The sequence below is a fragment of the Protobothrops mucrosquamatus genome, unplaced genomic scaffold (genome assembly GCF_001527695.2).
Source record: "Protobothrops mucrosquamatus isolate PMUCROS unplaced genomic scaffold, P.Mucros_1.0 scaffold228, whole genome shotgun sequence".
Taxonomy (NCBI): domain Eukaryota; kingdom Metazoa; phylum Chordata; class Lepidosauria; order Squamata; family Viperidae; genus Protobothrops; species Protobothrops mucrosquamatus.
In genome coordinates this window covers 402,755-423,731 of record NW_015386579.1, presented here as the reverse complement: position 1 = coordinate 423,731, position 20,977 = coordinate 402,755, and the positions used below count along the sequence as shown (strand labels likewise).

Sequence of the window (20,977 nt, the reverse complement as noted above, 5' to 3'; positions counted from 1 at the left end):
GATGGGTGTTGATATGTCTATATTTATTACATGTGTGTGCAACAAAGCTTTTACATTAGCTTCCTTGAGCAGGGCAGCTGGTAGTTATTGAAGGAAAAAATATTCAGAAATGGATTTCTTCCAGCTAGTTTATAGGAGGGTACATGTGGTTTATGTACACATATTGAGCGTGATCCAAAGCTTAATGTGCTTAATGGTACACAAAGGACAGCCAATAAACAGAGTCTTTTTATCCTTTTTATGGGCTTTACAATGGTAGGAAAAATCTTTATATGTGTATAACATACTGCTTCATGGAAATACATACATGGTTTCTACACTCCCTGAGTTTATGTGAACTTTCCCTTCCATATGATGGAACTGCTCAAATGGAAAAACTTAGTTTATGCCTGAAATGATGGCTCTGTAGAAAATATTTCTTATTGTTTCTTATTTATGGACATGTTTGGTATTGTGGAAGTCTTTGACTATGTGAGCAAGGTTTATTTTTATCTTATTTTATAAAACCTTGCACAAAACATTTGCCCAGTCACCAGTGAGTATATGTTTAAACCACGACTGATCATGTAAATTAGGTAGTTTAAGGCTCTTTGGCACCAGCTGTGCACAGCCATAGTATACTGGATGTTCTGGTTGTGTTCCAGCAATTTTGAACTAATGGAAGGGTTTCATCCACTGCAAATGAGGGCAGCTCCACAGAGGAAAGAAAATAGAAAGATCCAAGAAACAGTAAAGGTGGATATTCATTTCCTGATTTCTTCTAATCCACAGAGATTATGATGGCGAGTATTTACACTGATGCAATCCCATTATAGTCATATAGTATGTGGTATTTAAAGAAGGAATCTCTTGGTACAATTTACTTCTTATTCCTTCTGATTACAGCAGTCAAGGGCCTGGAGACAAACTTTTACTAGTAGTATAAAAACCAATTTTTAGACACCTTTTTAAAAAATTCACAAATCCAAATTAAAGTTTATATGGTGACTATTGCTTTATTCATTGAATTTCTAGTCATACCTATTCCAAAAATTCAGTATTGGTGAAAAGGATGTAATAATCTCTACTCAATAGTTATTACAGGTAAGAAATGACAGAAATCTTAAATCCACCTTACTGTTTTGTGTCACTAGCAGTCACTGTGACAATATGAAACATATCCTTATTAGTGCTGGCTTGTCACAGCAATGGATATATGACAATATGAATTACCAGTGTGTAAATTGTTCTGGTCTACTTATTCCAGCTGTTAAATCCTGTAAAATGAAAAGGTGGCAGTTTTTCTCGCTCGTGATTAGAAATTATGTTTTTTTTTAAATATTTTAATTTGTACCATTGTTGCAATCAGTAATATTTAAACATTGCAGTAAATGAATATCAGAATTAATTCAACATTTTCTTTATCAGTTATACGAAAATATGACTAAATTCTATCTTTTGTAACTTAGAGAGAGTCAGTTTAATATCAGTGGTGAATGGCACTAATCTAGAAAACAGGCTACTGTGAATTCTGGTCTAATTTAGAAGCCAAATTGATGACTTCAGCACCCTGGTGACACAGTGCAATATTGTAGGCAAACTCAGCCCACAGCCTGGAGTTCGATACTGAAAGGCTCAAGATTGACTCAGTCTTCCATCCTTCCGAGATCAATAATATGAGGACCCAGATTATTGGGGGTAATATTCTGACTCTGTAAACCACTCAGGGAATACTGTAAAGTATATAAGCCTAAATACTATTGCTATTGGTATTGAGGCAAAAGATTGGGCTATGCGAAGCTATTTCCAAAATTGATTCCAAGACAACTGCAAACTTGTCCAGGCATTTGGCAGGAGTCAACATTGACTTGAAAGCACACAGACACACAAACAAACATTCACAGAACTGCAGAGAACTCAATTCTTATGCATTCCTTTTTATGAACTTGGAACTAGATAGATAGATAGATAGATAGATAGATAGATAGATAGATAGATAGATAGATAGATAGATAGATAGATAGATATGCATTTTTCTCCTTTTTGCCATTGTAGATTAAATTATATGTAGATTATACTGCCGTAGGGCAGTTTTATAGGTGTAATGCAGATTAAAGGAAGAAAATGATCTTAAACTCTTTTTTTTGAAGATGAAAATAAATATTTTCTTATCTGTTGCTTTAAGATTATGAACACAAAAAGACATGGTTGGGACCTCTGCTTGGATTTTGACTGAACAAATATCAGGCAGAAAGAATCACGACCATTCCTTAGGTTGCTGTATAGAATTTATTCAAGCCTAAACACAAGAATCTAGTCAACTAATGATTAGCACTAAATTGGTGCTAGATAAGAGCCAACAAAATTCAAGGGAGGCTGGACTTGGATCTCTTGTGGCAACACAAGGACTCTAAACTGATGATGCATTTAACTCCACCCTTCAGCTCTGCCTATTTTTCTCCTACAACACTCAGCATGATGAAATGGGCAGTCTCCAAGTCCATGAAAGTTTTCCAGTAAATCAATGCTAGCTACAGTAGTGAAACGTAACCCAGGGATTGAAATGGAAAAAGGAATATTCCTTTTCCATATTATGACAAAGCCACAAAACTGGGAAAAAAATCTTGTAAAGTATTGCTCATAATAAATCCTCTTTAATAAGCTTGTTGTACTTTAAACCCTCAGGAACTGGTAACTAATCCCTTTAGTATGGGGGAATGTATATTGAAGTGGGGTTTAAACCATTTTAATTATTTATTTAGATCTTACTAATAGTATAAAATTAACATGTGAAGTCAATGATTCTCTTATCAAGGCTCAGTCCATGTAATCACTTTGAACAGCTTTTCTGTTGCCTAGTCATCTAGTAATCTAAATATGTGGCATTCAAATGTTCATAGAATTTGTCAAATATTTTACATTCTAGCGACCCATCAAGCACAATTTCACCAACTATGTATGGTGGACTTTCAGAAGTTGTCCTCTTTTACTGTTTGCCTATAAATCCCAAACTGGTAGAATAGCAAGATACAAAATATTAGAAAATTGGGCTGCATTTGTTGAGGTTTGTCTCAAATTGTGTCATCTGATGGTTTATGGGTTGGCTTTGAAATTAGTTGAAGCTTTAATTTATTGACGTAAATTTTTATATTGCTTTGCTTTTTTCCAGTTTAATAAATTGTAGCTGATGAATCTCCATTGGTGTTACTTAGGGATCAGATATGATCCTTCCTAACAAATGCAGATTCATTAGCATAACTCAATTCCATTCTCTAATGCACAGGTGTCAAACTCGCCATGTCACATGACGTGTCATAATGTATCGTGACTTTTTTCGCATTGCCGGACCTGGGGTGGGTGCAGCCTCCACATGATGCAAACGGCCCGTGGACCGGCAGTTTGATACCCCTGCTCTAATGTGTCTCTGAAGAAAAAGCAGATGCAAGTATTTTCAACAGACTTGCTTTAGAATGTTGATTTACCAGCATATAGTCTGGTTTTTATCTAAACACGAATATGCCTTGTATGATTTATCCTTTTCCATGAAGTGTCATGCTTTGCCACAGAGACCCAATCTTTTCTAGCAAGGAAATATTTTTCATGAGCAAAAGCATGTTAGTTTTCTACCATAAAGTTTCATGAGGATTAGATTGCGGCCATGCAAATGAGTTAAGATTTGTTAGCAGAGCTTAATTCCAATCTCCAATATGTCTATGTGAAATGCTCATTTTATAAGGTGCTTTCATTGTCTTCAGTACACTTTATCCCTTAATCTGTTCAAATGTTATGAAAATGCAGTTGCAATGCTTTCCCTGACAGCAAACACTTTTAAATGTTAATTTTTAAAGCTTGAATTAAAACATGTTAAGTAGAAACACAGATTAAAAATAAAAGAGCTGGCCAAATTTCATATACTTGAAAGAATGATTTAATTTTTTATAGGTGAATTAAGAGGATTGAGAAATTGTTTATTTTTACTCTTCTTCTTTCCTCCCTCTCTCCCTCCCTCTTTGTCAATAACAGCAGAAATGGTTTGGGTAGAGATTTTCTTACCTTTTTATTACAAGAACTAGTTTTCAAGAACAATTACTATATATATCTATTATTTGCCACAGAAAGATCCCCAAGAGAAAATTAAATCTAATTGTTGCTTTATCTAGTTGATTCTTTTCTACCAAAAAAAAATCTCCAAATGGGGTTAAAATATAGATAATTACAATAAAAGTAATTTTAAAAAATTGTAACAAAGTAAATTTAAAACTAATTATAATTTAAAATAGAAGCTAAAACATAGCAAAAATTTAAGACATATCTTACATTATTGTCAATCAGTCTTCACTATAGCCTTATCATAATTTGCCATAAATGCCAGGTCTTTCTAAGATTAGGATCCTAGAAATTATGTGCGTTCCTCATTAGGCTCCATATTTCATATGATGGAAGAATATAACATTAGCTTTATATCATCTTTTTGTTTTAAATGCCTGATCAACACACTTCACCAACCTCTCATATGCAGATTGCAGTTCCAGGATGCCTTAGATCAGGGGTGTCAAACTGCCGGCTCACGGGCCAGATGCGTCACGCCAAAACCCACCCCATTGCCGGCAATGGGGAAAAAGTCATGATATGTCGTGAGTTTGACACCCATGTCTTAGATACTGTCAGGGCTTTTTTTGTCATAGAACGCCCAGAACAGAGTTCCGGCACCTTTTTTGGATGGAACCTTATAGGGTAGGCAAGGCGGGTTGTATGACGTGTGTGAGTTCCGACACCTTTTTTTTTTTTTTTTTTTTTACAAAAAAAGCACTGGATACTGTATACAGTAGACAGAGATGAAACCAGATTCAGACATTCAACTGAATATATGTAGCACTCAGACTAAGGGGAACTGTCTCTTTTGCTTTTCAATTCCACCTGTTCATCAGGTGGTTTGTGTTCACTGAAGTACACCTTCCACGAGTTGATCCTCAACTCTGCTTTATTAGAATCCAGGATCAGAATGATCTTTCAATCTCATGTGAGTGGAGAGCACCAGCTGAACTTGTAGAGGCAAGGCAAGTCCCTATTTTCAGTCCTATTCCAAGTATTTCAACCATTCATCTGAATGTTTGAAAAGGGCTATAGATAAAATGTCATTGTCCATTGACAGAGCTGTTTCCAGAAATAATCTGCTCTCAATGTAAAATATTTTAATTAGGCTTCCCTGTCTTATTTATATAGGGCTATTTAGATATTCAGTGTGTAAATGGGGGATGGCAAGTTATAGTCCTGACATCACATGTTACTTTCAGATTAATTCCAAAAATCCTCTGCAAATAATGAATTTAGATAGTTTGTCTTCTGCTCATCTTAAGTAATACACTTTTTTGGCTATATGTAATGGCCACCTAGGATAAGCTTGCTGTAGAGCAGGGGTGTGGGAGTTTTGTTCAGTTACTGATTCTCTGGAATTAATTGAAGGATTTAGGTAGAAAATATAGGCTGCAAACACAAACATGTATTTCAATTTTTAAAAAAATGCTTCTCAGTAGTGATTTTTAAATATTTAATAGATTAATGACTTATTCCAAAACTTACTATCAAGAGGTTTACAGTTAATAAAATCACTGAAAATTCAATCTTAAAAAAAATATCTCAGAAAACATATACTTTTCATAAAATATAGATTTAAAAATAGAAAAATAAAACAATATTTCATACAATCTTTTGGTAGAGGTGATGATGAGCTGGTCTTTTGTTTTTGAAAACATAACAAATTTTAATTTAATTAATTTAGTTGTAAAATAAATTATTATAGAGGCTTTATTTAGAAGTATCTTTATGACTCTGCCTATATACATGTATCAGATGCCTCCTATTTTTAGATGGTATTTCTTGATTACAATTCTATTTATTAAATTGTTTCAATTTTATAGGTCTCAATGTACCATTTCAGGGATATGCAACAGACTCAGATCTATAAAAATAATGACACAGGTTATTGTGTTGAGGAAAGAAGGTAAAACAAACAACCCAGTTACAGTTAAAGGTCACATGATTATGATACACTACAGTTTTCTTTACACATTTCATCCTTTCATAACACTAAGCAAATCAACCAAGAACATGTCAGTATTTGGTAACCATAATTTATAATAGAAACTTGAGTCCAAAAATAAAACATTGTAGTACAAACTCTGTTTGAGTGTAGGTTTGGTCATCCAAGCTCAAGGCACAATCTGATGACATTCATACCTCCATTGCCCATAGACTAGGTCACCTAAGTAAACTTTAAGACCAATGTGATTGCACATTGTAAATCAGTGTTTTTCAATGACTTCTGAATGAAGAAAGTTGATCAGAGTTTCTTTACATTTGGAATATTCTTTATTGGAATATTCTTTATTGGCCAAGTGTGATTGGACACACAAGGAATTTGTCTTTGGTCCATAAGCTTTCAGTGTACATACAAACAACAAAATGATAAGTCATAAATCATAAGATACAATCATATATCATAAGATAGTAAATCATAAGGTACCAATAGGTAAAGGTAGTAGGAAATATTTTTACTCAGAAAAATTCTGTCTTATGAGTAATTAAACCTTTGGAGTTAGCCTTACCTACTACCTACAGCTTCCCCAGATTTTACATAAACTCTATAGTTTTTTTGGGGGGAAAAACTATTCACATTTTAAAATTGTTAAAATATTAAATGCTTTCTTCTAAACCATTACCAGAACAGAGCAATGTATATAACACTTACAGTGTATGATTCTATAGACTGCATTCTTTGTTCAGTTATATCTTGCTGATTAGTGCACTTCTGGCAACATTTCCAGAGAAACACTGGTTAACTCTTTGCATTAATTTCTATGCAACGTGTTGTTCAGATGTAAGAAGCACATATAAATTGCTTATACAATAAGATTTCAGACAACACAGAATCAAAACCTGATTCACAAATCCTGCTCCAGCATTAGTCCGCTGCAAAAAAGGACACAGTGGGGACCCTTTAATGGCTAACTGCCCAGAAGGGCTATTTGGGAATATAGGTAGTCCTCAATTTACAAGCATAATTGAACCCAAAGTTCTGCTGTTAAGCAAGACAGTTACGTGAGTTTTGCCCCATTTTCTTGCCACAGTTGTAAAGTGAATCACTATAGTGTTAGTGAGTTTTGCCCCATTTTCTTACCACAGTTGTAAAGTGAATCTGGCTTCTCCATTGACTTTGCTTGTCAGAAGTTCACAAAAGGTGATCACATGTCCCCAAGACATGGCAATGGTCATACATATAAGCCACTTGCCAAGAATCTGCATTGTGATCACATGATCGTGGGGATGCTGCAACAGTCATAAGAATGAACAACAGTCATAAGTCACTTTTTTCAGTGCTGTTGTAACTTTAAACAATCCCTAAATGAATGAATGTAAGTTGAGGACTGCCTGTAAGCCCTGTTACGGAATGTAGTGAGGAGGTGTATGCCCTGGAGGGAGGGGATACATTCCAGAAAAGTCAGAGGCAACTCAACCCAGATATTATGTGGGGGAGAAGAGAATGAAGACAGTTGCTCTCTAATAATCCACAGGATATATTGTAGATGCAGAAGGTAGACTCCAGTCTAGCAAGATTTTGTCTATACATGTGAAACATGAAAGAACTCAGCTCAGAAGAATGAGCCCATGTCGTTCTTGGTTTGGGACCTGACAGTCCTTCCTCACCAGCAATTTGTTCTTCCTTGAAGCCTAGCATTTTGGTGTATGCTCTGGCTTTTGCACCCATAGATGCTTTTAATTTTTCACCCTCAGAAAGTCCTTTACCTGGGTAAATCTGCTGCCTGGCTTTTAGGGAATGAACAATTCATAGCTCTGTCTTATCTTCAAACTCTGGCTTTTTTTTTTTTTAAAGTAGGATGGTCAGTTCATAGGAGCTATAATCATCGTATTTCATGCCTCAAACTGCAGAATGACTCTCCTATCCTTTCCTTTTGTCTCCTTTTACATTCATGTCCAAAGCTGTCATGTCCACTACTGCTCCTAATGGATGGTTTTTATGTGCATATATCTGAAACTCATAATGTGAACCATGCTGCTGAACACGTTGTGAATATACTGCTCTTCTTTAAAAAGGTGGTTGTTGTTGTTTTTTCCCATCTACAGTATTGACTAACTGTCGGTGTTTGATGTATGGGTTACCAGGCTGATGTAGACTTATGGTTAGAGTTTAAGTTGTTAGTTCTGCTTTTGCAGCCAATTCAGAATAACTACAGATGCCTCAAGATATTAAAATTGACTGCTCAAATGGACTCAGTGTGGGAGTTTCATTGGTTTTAAATTGATAACAGCTGAAAGGGAATGATTAAAGCTGTATAAGGGCATAGAATGCCGCTCAGTTTTTCCCTTCTCCCTTTTCACAACTTCTCGCAAACAACTCTTTCTATGGGAATTTTCTTCCCAATGGTAATAATAAAAGTATTTCATTCCTTTAAATTTCCAAATGATAAATAAGGCCATTTCTAAAGGAGCAATTCCTGAGAACCTAGGAAAAAACTAGGGGAGGACAAAAGAATTTTCTATTCTAAAGGGAACATTTTAAGTTAAATAGCATTCCATAAGGTGGACATTGTGTCTATTTCCCAGACATTGGAGCTAAATAAGTTGGATGGGAGACATAAACTGTCATAACAGGAGATTAGGAGTGTTATGTACATCTTTGCTTATCTTCACTACTCCCTACCCCATTATTAAAAAAAAAAGGGGGGGGGGAGGAAGAAAGCATAAGTTTTAAAGAACATTTTCAGAAACAAATCGCACAAAGACCTTTTGCTTTCTTTATTCCCTTGAGAGCAATTATTGTTTTATTGGAAAAAATATTCTGTATGTTTTTTTATCCCAACAAGTCTTAAACTGCTTAGATATGGCAAAGGAGAATTTTTTTAAAAAACAACAACAGAGATACTTCCAGTACATACATCCAGACATGCATAATATACATTATTTTAATCAAGATTTCAAGAGTCTTTAATATGCTGGATTCTGGAAGCTGGATCCAGTCCCAAAGGTAAAACTGTTGCTTCACACAGATTAAGTAATTATTACTCAGCTAACTCAATTTTGGCTTTGTCTAAGCCAAAATTGTATTTTGTGTTCCTCAAAGTTGCCACAGAAAAACCAATGAATGCACACATTTGGATTGCCACTGAACAATGACACCATAATGGCAAAGGATTCAATCCATGAGTGTAGACTGAGAGTGAAATATGTATTACTCCAAGTCTGAGGAAATTATAATTATAATTCTGTTTTAGATATTGCAATTAGTATTGGACTGAATTATCAGCCCTCTCTTTTGTGGAAAGGAGAAACCAAGTGAAAATCCATTACCATTAAACTAATCAGGGAGATTTCTCTGCTACTGGAAACATCTGAGGGGGAAAAAACTGGAAAAAGAAAACGTGAAGCCCTGCAGCTCCCATTTTGTAAATCAATCTCTGCACACCCAATAAAAATTAGTAAAAATTGTAAGTCTCTGAAAATGGTTCCTCTTTTAAGGCTGGCCCAGCCAACATAGGGTGAACATTTCCAGCTCAGCTCAATTATATTTTCTGAGAATCTGTTCTTTATATAGACATGGCTGACCCACAGAATGGAAAATTTTCACCAAAATGCTATGTTCATCAAGGATGGTATCACAAGTACTTGATGGCAAGTGTGCGTGATGAAAAAGTTGTTCAAACAAACAATGACTTCCAGTGACTTTTGAGCATCTGGGGCCTGAAAAAAAATGTTTTCTGTGTTTAGTAGAAATATCTGAACAAAAACTGGTGGGATCTTCAGACAAATTTTTCAACTTTAACCACAGCTGGAAGCACCAATAAATTTTGTGATCATTTTTCAGTTCTTTGTTCAAAACTTTTAAATAGTTTTTTTCCAGCAACCAGGTACTTAAACAATGTATGTCTATGTGTGCACAGCTAAATAACTGCATCGGGCTGTTCTCTTTGTGTTATCATGTAAGAAAACTAAAAATAATATGTTGGTTTATTCAGGAAAATTTCTGTTTTCGGGCAGTAAAGATAATTGATCTCAAAAGATGTCATAATGGGATTGAATCTTAAGATGATTGCTCTGTATTCTTTGAACTAATCTATACAATTTCTTTACAAATAATATTGGCAAAATTTCACAAAATACAAAATATGCAAAAGAATGAAATGTGGGCTCTTTGAAACAAAAAAAAATGAGGTTTTTCCTTGAACACCCTAGGAGAGGCAGAAATCTAAAGATATCATAGTCTTTAATATTGTGCAGGTTACTATTTATGCATGCTCTCCTAGGATTATTTTAGGCTTTGCTAAGAAACATTGATTATAGAGTGCTGTCAAAGGCCTCTACACTAATTTTCCAAGTGTCATGCTCTGCTGGAAAGGTATGCAGAGACTATCTCTAGGCTTAAATGATGATCTTATAGCCACATTGTTTAAACATTTTAAACCGCTTCTATTGAATGGTTTTTCTCATAGGTTTGATTCATTTTGATTCTGCTGACAAAGTTCCCATTAAGGAGCACTCTCTTCATAATTTGTCAAAAATATATATAGCAGAGATGAAGGAGGATGAAGCTAATTTGTAATCTCAGAGCACTAACCTAGTTATCCTGACATACTTCATGATGTACACCCTCAGCCAGCCAGAGGATTAAAGTTACGAAGCACACACACACACACACACACACACACACACACACACACACACACACACACAAACATTTTGTAAGCTGCACAATTTACAAGCATTGTCAAGGGTCAGGGCGACTTATTCTTAGTAAAATAATAATTAATCATTTGCCAAGGGAAAAATGTCAACTTTGTACAAAAGGTTGGAGGAAATGCTGTAATGAAACTTACCTCTTTGTTACTGGCTGTCTGTAAATGATGTAATAGAGAGGCATAACGTAATATAGTACTGTTATTCAATTATTTACCTGAAAGGACTTTGGTACCATTACAATTACTGTATAATAACAATACTACCTTATGTCTTAAAATTTTCTGGATCTTTTCTTTCTGTCCATGGTTTATAATCCAGCCAGTTCTCTACTGCTGCTGTGTAGAGTATATGTACACAGTATGTCTTGATATGATAAATAATGCAATACAAAGTGTAATTTTTAAAAAAAAACACCAGTGGATCATTTTATTTATTTATATCCTATCTTTATTATTTTTATAAATATCTCAAGCATACCTACCAGTAATATTCCTTCTCCTATTTTCCCCGCAACAACTCTGTGAGGTGGGTTGGGCTGAGAGAAAGAGTGACTGGCCCAACGTCACCCACTTGGCTTTCATGCCTCAGGTGGGACTAGAACTCACTGTCTCCTGGTTTATAGCCTGGGGTCTAAGCCACTAGGCCAAACTGGCTTGTCCTGTCAGAGGAGTAGATATTGGCATGCTTTCCACTCTACCTTCATACAGTAGATTATATTATTTAATGTCACTGTGCGCTCTGTGAAAAAGATTCAGAAGAACAGTTTCAGACCTCCAGCAAACTTCTCTGTTGTTAATTAAACAAGCCTGCTATTTTTCAGGCTTCTGAACAAGCTAGAAAAAGGATGTTATTCTTTTAAGCAATCAAATTATTGAAACTTTTGAAACAATCACATCTTGTTATCAGCCTTGTGTTAAAATCTAAAAAAGACAGGTTGCTGTAATGAATATATGAAGCTGTTTGTGCTTATTCTTCAAGTTTATTCTTGTGTGAAGTCCAAACCCTATCCTATTAAATATTTTAAGTGTACATCGGCCAGTTGGTTTTATTTTAAAATACAAGCAGTGTCCTTCAAAACTTAGTTTTCAAGCACAATTTACAAGCATTTAAAAACACAATTTGAATTTGAAATGCAGCTGCAAATACAAGTATAAACAATCTATTAGACTGATGATAGAACCAAATAGGGTTTTTCACTTAAGATAAGATAAGATAACCTTTATTGTCATTTTTATACTGTGGGCACAATGGCACACATCAAAAATGAAATTTAGTTGCCCGCTCTCAAAGTGAAACACATACATGACACACACCTAAACATACTATGAACAACATATGTATAGCCCCACATCCCTACATATACATAGCAATAAATATTAAACATTGTCCATCTTGAATATATAATGGAACGAGGAAGCTTGAGAGTTCGCAAGGTTAATGCTGTATGGAATTATGGGACAGTTAACATTTTCTAAACTCAGATTCCCCATCAAACAGCTGTTTTCACCCAAGGCTGATATTCTCTGGATTATATTACAATGCTCTATACATTTAGTTATTGTGATGTCAGTGCAACCTTCCAGGTTGGCTTTTCTAAACAAACCATTGGCTACCTAAGATCACAAGAGAACAGCAGCTTTAGGCAGCAAGTTATGATCTCTGGACATGCAACTGTGACCCTCAGCTATTCTTAAAATATTTTCTGGAAAACAGATCTGGGCTATGGCTTACCTATTGACATTCAATAGGAATAGCATTCAATTACCCAACCTATTTTACTTCTGCATGTTGAAGGAGAGTGGAGGACATTGCATTTTCACCTTACATAACAACCTGACATGCAGATGATTATAGATGGGGCTTGCTTGCACAGAAAAGGATATCTCTGCTTATGTGTTCTGTAATGCAGCTGACAGTTTCTAATATCCACACCACTCAGAACTAGCTGTGGATATCCTTAACTCAGTGTGCCAAATAAAATAAATCAGAAGTCATAACTCATGGCCTCAGTCCCAAGGAAAGAAATGGGTTGCAAATTGGTCATACATCAAATTTATCTCATTGTTTTTCAGTGATACAGTCACACAATTTCAGTAGGGATCATTGTTATGTATGCCGTATATCTAGTAAAAACTAAACACACATAATGTTCACAAACATAAGGCAAAACCTGGAGTGGAATTCTCTAAGTTTCTTTGATATTATGTTTGACAAGCAAAGTTTGCTTGCAAAAGTAGGTAAGTGAACAACAAAACCTTTATAATTTACTATTCACTTTGTTTCACATTTCAGGGGGCTTATTTAAAGTGTGATTTCTGTTTAATTAACCATTCTCTGTTTTGTGTTTTCTAGATCAGATTTTTGGTGCTTACCTACACAATGTGTGTGAACATGATGGCTCTACTGTCCCTTACTTCGTTAAAATGTGTATAAAAGCTGTTGAGGAACGAGGTACATATTTTATGATCTATATACATTCTTAAATGTGGCTGTATATTTATAAGTGAGATTTTAAATTTCATTTACCTACTGATGGATAGCTGGGTGTTAAAATACAATGGTATCAACCCTCCCCACTTTTCTTAAGCTTCCTAATATTCTTTGAAATAAGTATGTGCCATCCCCTCCTTTTTTTTCTGGAGAGTCACTGATATTATTCAAAATAAATTGCAGCAGTGGGTCTCTTGCCCTTACAATTATTTGTTGAAATTTTGTACTTGATTACTGTCACTGTTTAAAATCTATAATGTTTACCGTCTTTAAAAAATATGTCCTTGTAATGTATACATTCAATTTTCTGCTTCCAAGTAATTTTCAACTAACATGAAGTTAGCAATCAAGTAAAAGATATTTCTAATACCCAAAACCAACTTTCCTGAAGTTCATGACAAAAGAGATCTACTTTTATACAGCAGTTGTGTTGTATTGCATTGTGCCAAAAAGGTATCCATCAACACCCTTCCTTCTAAGCTTCCAATACCCCTTTGCAATCTATTCTGGAGGGATCGTAAATCCTTCAAAGCAGCAAAGAGGAGTAAAAGGGAAGTGCTAGCATAAGAGGACAGAGGATAAGGGGAAAGCGTAATACATCCATTGAAATATGCTCATGTAATATTATATGTATGCAGGGTTAATGGTGTATAATTCTTGGAAATTCCATTTTACTCATATAAGTGAATTAGGAAAATTATATTCCCAGGATATCAAATAGCTATGAAATATGGAAATATTAGCGCCAGAAATATGCAGTGGAGATTTTGGAATGTGGGAGTTTCTTTTAGGATTGCTAGCTTTTGAACTGACCACTGCAGCTGTCTCTTTATAAGCTTTTTGATCTACACCAATTAGTGATAACATTTAGCAACATTTCATTAGCAACTTCACCTACTGATTCTACAGGTCAACCCCCTGGAAAAGAAACAAGACCCCAGTTTGGTTTACTTTACAGTTTTGTGGTTAGTTAACCAACCAAGCCTGTAAAAAAAGAAAAAGAAAATATAAATATAAATGATCTAAAATGTAGATGAATATTCTGGATAATAAAGATATTACAAGTTTGATCGCTTGTGTTGATACAATTTTAAGAAAGCCACTCCTGCTGAAATTGGAGCTTTTACCGTTCTAATGTTAAATTTCCACTGGCTATTCGTGCTCATTGCAAGAGAATTAAACAAGCTTTAGTGAAAGAACACAGTGATGCACTGCTTATATTCATAAAGTGGTCACTGGCTGCTGGAATAGTTCCTCAGTCCTAAGTACCTCCTATAAGGTAGCATTAAACAACTCAGATCCCAAGTACTATAAAATAACTGGTTTGTGGATCAAATTAATTCATTGAAAAATGCAAGCCCGTTTGAAAAAATGTTCAATAGTAAATGCCTTTGCTAATACAATGTTCTTATTTATTTTATTGATGGATTGACAATAGAGATGTTAAAGAGAATAAATAGATATTTTAAGATAATAAAGATATTATCTTTATCTATTAATATTACAATATGTTTTTTTGCAAATATCAGGAAAGGGTTTTTTTTCTATTCCTGAAAGATTCATCTGGCATTTTACCTTGGCTTTTTCAATGCTATTGGAAACTTTAATTTTAAAATGTTCTCTAACTCTGCTGTTTTGAAACTTTTAAGGCATTAAGAAATATAGTGCAGTTTTAATATTGTTGTTTTTTTGCTGATATTTACAGTAGACAGAAACTTTATTTCGGTCATTTACCAATAAAAGCACAATCAATAAAATGTACCACACAAAACTATTCCTTAACAGCAAGAACTGTTACCAACCATTTATGGGTGACGTTTACACATAATTTAGCAAAATGTTGATACTTTTAGAGAAATACATTTATCTTTTGTTATTCATAGATACTGCAAATAAACATCAGAGTGCCTCAAAATTACTCTGTATACCTTGTGACAGGCTACAGACATCTAATGCTTCCTTGAAAAATACATATATACATACAGTATATACCAATGATGGCGAACCTTTTAGAGACCGAGTGCCCAAACTGCAACCCAAAGCCCACTTATGCATCGTCGGGTGCCGGGTGGGTGTGGCCCATTGGGTGGGTGTGGCCCATTAGGTGGGCATGGCTGCGGTGGTAACAGCAGACTGGGTGGGACTAAAAAGTTCAATCAATCAATTCCAACTTTGCAAGATCTTTTTTTTCTCACGAGAAGTTGAAATTGACTGATTGATTGAACCTTTTTTTTTTTTGTACACGGCGGCGGAGGCCTAAAGCGAAAAGGTTTTATAAAACCCAGCTGAAGGCCTAGGACTGGGGCGACAGCACACGTGTCCACAGAGAGGGCTCTGAGTGCCGCCTCTGGCACCCATGCCATAGGTTTGCCACCACTGGTATATACATATACTTATATATTTTCAAGGATGCATTTTAGATGTTTGTAGTCTGTGAGAAGGCATGCAGAATAATTTTAATTCTGTAGAATAATTTCTATAAGTATTGCATGATTACGCTTTGATTTGTAGGCTTCCTTCCCTGTACTTACTATAACTTTAAGCTAGCATATGGCATTAGCTAGTAGAGATATAAATAATAACTAATCTCAGTGGCACGTGATAAAATTTGCATTTTATCACTATTTATGACTTTGTCCTTGGTATACAATTTTTCTTTTCTTTTCCTGGACTAGGATTATAATTCCTGTGCCTTTACTTCTGTTTACTCAGTGTGTTGTTTTCACTAAATTCTGGCACAAACTATTGCAGGACAGCAGTAATTTATGTGAAGCTAAATCCAATGTTTATGAAAGCTTCTGATGACATTTTAGACAGGGATTGGTATTAGGAAGCCATATGTGGAGGTGCCAAGTCTCCCAGCATGGCTGGGACTCAACAGATTTAAAGCCCTCCTCCTAATGGGCAGATATGCCTCCAGCCAAGTTATTCAACTACAGAGTCATGGGAAATACTTACGTACCAATTATGGGAAAGGCATAGTTAATGAAAACTGTATGTTTACTTACATAGTCTTAGTAAGATGGCCTAAACATTCATTGCAGCTGGCATCTTGGCTGAAACAGAGAGCTGTGTCTCTCTGTCCCATCTTCATACAGTAACCATATAGTTTGTTTCCCTGAAGTTGAAAGTTTCTTTTCTCTCTCTGAAGAATCTCCATTGCAGAACTAGATTGTACTACTCTGAAGTGTTGCTCACTGTGAAAATAAGCACTGGCAGCGGAAAAGCCTCAGGTATAACATTCCATATCTTAAAATCAGTTTAAATTCACCTGAACTCATTTGTGAGTTTCACATTGCACATTTACTGGCAATTTGCAAAAATCTTGTCTCACTTGATTAACATTGCCTGCTAGATGTGGCTATAAGCTACACAAAATCATTTTAAATTAAAAAAAAACTAACAATAATATGTTATTTTCATGTGTCATACAGGAGAAGATATACTTTAAAGTAAATGGGATATAGAAAATAATAATATTGAATAAAGAAAAGGACCATCAGAATGTATCAGCTAGTAATTTCCAACTAAACTGGTCAAAAACAATTTCTTGATGCTAAAGGTTTCATTGAAAATGTTACCTATCCACTATCATTGCATTGCATTATTATTTAATAATTTGCCCTACTAGTATTTTTAGCTTGTTGCCAGTCCCATGACTTACATCCTTATTCTTTTGATTATGAATAGTGAAGGAAATTATTTTAATCTAAATGAATACTCTCCTGTAATTTTTTTTTAGAACTTAATGTTCTGCTTTTTTCTTTGTTAGCTGTCGGTTTAACATTAATATGTTAATGTTAACATATTAAGAGCTGTGGTGGCATAGTGGTTAGAATGCAGTATTGCAGTCTAATTCTGCTGATTGCCAGCTGTTTGATCTTGACTGGCTCAAGGTCGACTCAGCCTTCCATTTTTCTGAGGTCACTAAAATGAGGACCCAGATTGTTGGGGGCAATATGCTGACTCTACAAACCTCTTAGAGAGGGCTTTATATAAATCTAAGGGCTATTGCTATAATACGTCATTATTAAAGCCCACCTTTATTATTGGTTAGACTATAAATCCTGTGCAAGGAAAAGAGTAATTGTTTTGTGAAACATTTCTGTTCTTGGATTATTTCCACATCTATTTTCTAGCTAATTATCCAAGACTATCGAATTTTGCTTTGTGCCTCACCAACAATTAAAATAATGCATTTTTTAAAAAAATCTATATAAAATGCGTTTGTAAAAAGGACAGACAAAGATATTAGAGAAACTGGAAATACATATCTGACATGGCAGACTCAGCCATAAGCCATGTTCTCAGCTTCACCCTACCATCCCTCCTCATTACGCGCACTGAAATAATATGATTCCTCAGAGAGAAGTTTTCTGAATGAGAGAGAACACTATCAAAAGCTGTTGGAGGATACATGTTTGCCATTATTATTTAAAATGAACCTAAGAACAATTTGGTTCATCCTTCAGATCTGTTTTGATTGTTAATTAAGTTGTGACTGTGATCCATACAAAGGCAATAAGAAATGCACTAAAGTTAGTGAGCAAGAGGGCGGAGTCGGTGCATTAATGTGAATGCTGAGCCTAGAAGCCACCATTGGAGACAGCAATGCTAACATCTAATTCTCTCCTCTTTCTCTTTCTTCTGTGGAATAATGGAAATAATTCAGTGTCATCCTGCTTTTGAGATGAAAAAGAGGCCAAGGATGCCATATGGTACCCTTTAAACTTAATGAGAAAAGACATGTGTCCATATGGAGAACAAAGGGACAAGTGACAAAATGCATGCCATGACATCACAACACAAATGCTGTTATTTACATACTCGTGTCCAAAGTTGGGATTATACGAGGGCAATTCAGAAATAAACCTCCGTTATCAATGACAGACACTCGAAGGTACAGAACTTTTATTATACACATTAGAAAACTACAACATTACATTACTTTTCTCCATAACCGCCATTCAAATTGAGGCACTTGTCATAACGTCTTAAAAGATTTGAAATTCCTTAGTAGTAGTCGCTCAACGCCAAATCTGGGCTGTGGGGGGGGGGTGATCAAAAACATCCCAACGGAACTGCTTCAAAAGTTCTTGGGTGCATCTAGAGGTGTGTGGGTGAGCATTCTCATGAACCAACACCACACTGGAAGTCAGCATGCCCTTATGCTTGTTATGGATGGCTCGTCTGAGTTTTCGTAACGTTTCACAGTAGACTTCTGAATTGATGGTCAAATCACGCTCCATGAACTTCACTAGCAGTACTCCTTTGGCATCTTCATATTTGGCGGGATTTTCTATGGCACCACTTCCGATATGGTGTTGGTTTGAATCTCTGTCTCTACCTACCTGTCTGTCTGTCTGTCTGTCTGTCTGTCTGTCTGTCTGTCTGTCTGTCTGTCTGTCTGTCTGTCTGTCTGTCTGTCTGTCTGTCTGTCTGTCTGTCTGTCTGTCTGTCTGTCTGTCTCCACTATCATGTTACTATTTTTTCCATCACCACAGCTAGTTCTTGAGAAAAGAGAGGAACAGGAAAAATATCCTTCTCTTTTACCCCATTTCCTAATTCTGAGTTAAGTTGCTAAATTCACTTACAACATAGCAAATGCTCTTTTGGTTCAAGCCACAGGGCCATCCTACAGACAAGGATCCTCCTACATCCAGAAGCAGGGATATGTAGTTACTACCAGATCTGGTCAGGGAGAAAAGCTAAAGGCTAGAAGGTTGTTCCTATTATATCTCGTAATTTAATATCAAAGTACCACCTTTGATAGTTGCTAGTAACATGGAACTCTGGTTCTGTAATTTGTCACTTAAAGGCTTTTGGATTTCTTTCCAAATATTCTTAATGGTCTTCATTCTTTTCTTTTTAATTGATCTTGTTCAAAATGTTGTAAAGAATCTTGCCGGTATAATTTCTGTCATGAGAACTAGTGACCCTCCAAAACAACTTGTATACTCAAATTCTTAATGTCAGTGTTTGCAACAACACTGCTGATTTTCTTTCTCTGTTGCAAGAATTATATACAAAAATCACATAGTTGACTCTTAGCCAAAAAGTCATCCTGAGATTTCTAGCCCTGAATAAAGATTTAAGAAAGACCTTTAGTCCATTTCGGAGAAGGTCCCTAGCTTTTAAAACTTTTATCTCTTAACTTTACTTGTTAGCAGCTGTTCTATTTTTTTGCTGTCATTTGTTTGACAGCATCCAGTTATAGGTTCCGATGTCTGTTTAAAGAAACAGGGAGGTTGTTGGCTTTAAAATCCCCTTACTGCTTGTGTGTTCAACATTTTCCCAGGCTTTTCTGCATAGTTTGCCAAGCAAAGGGACTGACCTTTTGTAGCAAACACTTTTTCATTTCAAAATGCTCACTTTGATTTTTGTCCCATTTTATGCTCATTCCAAACTGTTTACAGCCCACTAAAAATGACTGTGAATTATATGTTTGTGTAATAGATTCCTTTTGTGGTTGAAGAGGAATGTTTACTTTGTGCAATTAGTTATCTTTGGGTAGATTACAGTGACCTGGAAAAAAAGGGGGCCTAAATGATTATAGTACCTTAAGCATTTCCTTTTGTTATCTCCTGTAGCAGTAATCTAAAATGTTTTTTTTTCCCCTGAGCCTGTTTGTGAACTCATCATTTCATATAGAGCAAATGATCTTCCACCAGTCTTTTGCTCAAATAGTTTGTTTTGTGTTTTAATGTGGGAAAGGATTTTAAATTTCAGATTCCTTCTCTCCAAGCTGAAGCAGGATTAGGGCAGTCTAATCTCTGATATCTTTTAGACAGAGAAGGGAGCCTTTCCCCCCCAAAGATATATGTAGTTTGACAGACATATGGAATTTTCCAGTATGCATACTAGTCCTTGTAAATACATTTTACACTTCTGTACAATCAGTACAAGTATTGTGTGGTGAAGTGTATGATTAAGATGTACACTTAATCGAGAGACTGGGGTTCAGGTAACCACTTGATCATGGGTGCTTTTGGGTGACTTGGTCCTGTCAGTTTCTCTCAGTCCAACCTACCTCACAGATTGTTGTTACTGAAATAAAATTAGGGGAGAGTCCCTATAAGATGCACATAGTCTTATAAAAAAGGAAGTTATAAATGCTGTAAATAAGTAAGAATAAACAACAGCAATAATGTTACAAAATAAGTACACATCATTAACTTTCCTAAAATTGCTTCAATTTCAGTGGTGGGATTCAAATACCTGAATCCCACGGTTCTCTGCATGGATGCAGGCCTGGGCCTCCAAGGCCTAGAACGGACTTCCAGAAGTGACATCCATGCACTTTTGGTGAGCCGTTCTAGGCCTGGGAGACCTCCTCCAGGCCTCTGAGGCCTAGAACGGACTTCCAGAAGCAGTGTGGGTTCAGCCAGTTCTCTGAACTCAACAAAATTTAGCTACCAGTTCTACCGAACCAGTGCGAACCGGCTAAATCCCACCACTGTTCAATTCCCTTTGAACTCAGTCCAGAGGAAAACTATATTTTATGAAAGCCTGATTTTGTTGAACCTATATTTCATTCTCAAACATTGCATGATTATCATACGAAAGAACAGATTTTAATTCATGTGATTAACAGAGTGTTTCAATAAGATTTGCTTATATCAAGGATCATCTCCAAAAAATCTTCATCATTCCTCTTTGGTTGTATTTCATTTTTTTCCTCTTCTCTTTTTTCAGTCAAATTTAAAGTCTATGATGGTTAGAGCTGGGTTTCTTTTTTAATTATAAAATATATTTA

The 20,977-nt window shown here is 35.5% G+C and overlaps 1 protein-coding gene across 1 annotated transcript in view; it reads left to right on the top strand.

The window, feature by feature from the left end:
• The first annotated feature begins 12,834 nt into the window (after window positions 1–12,834).
• ARHGAP15 (Rho GTPase activating protein 15) overlaps window positions 12,835–20,977 on the top strand; it is a 168,288-nt gene continuing 160,145 nt past the window's right edge. The window contains exons 1-2 of the mRNA XM_015814213.1: window positions 12,835–12,968; window positions 13,084–13,182. Of these exons, the coding sequence (XP_015669699.1) occupies window positions 12,878–12,968; window positions 13,084–13,182 (190 nt within the window). The 5' untranslated portion in view covers window positions 12,835–12,877. The remainder of the gene's footprint in view (window positions 12,969–13,083; window positions 13,183–20,977) is intronic.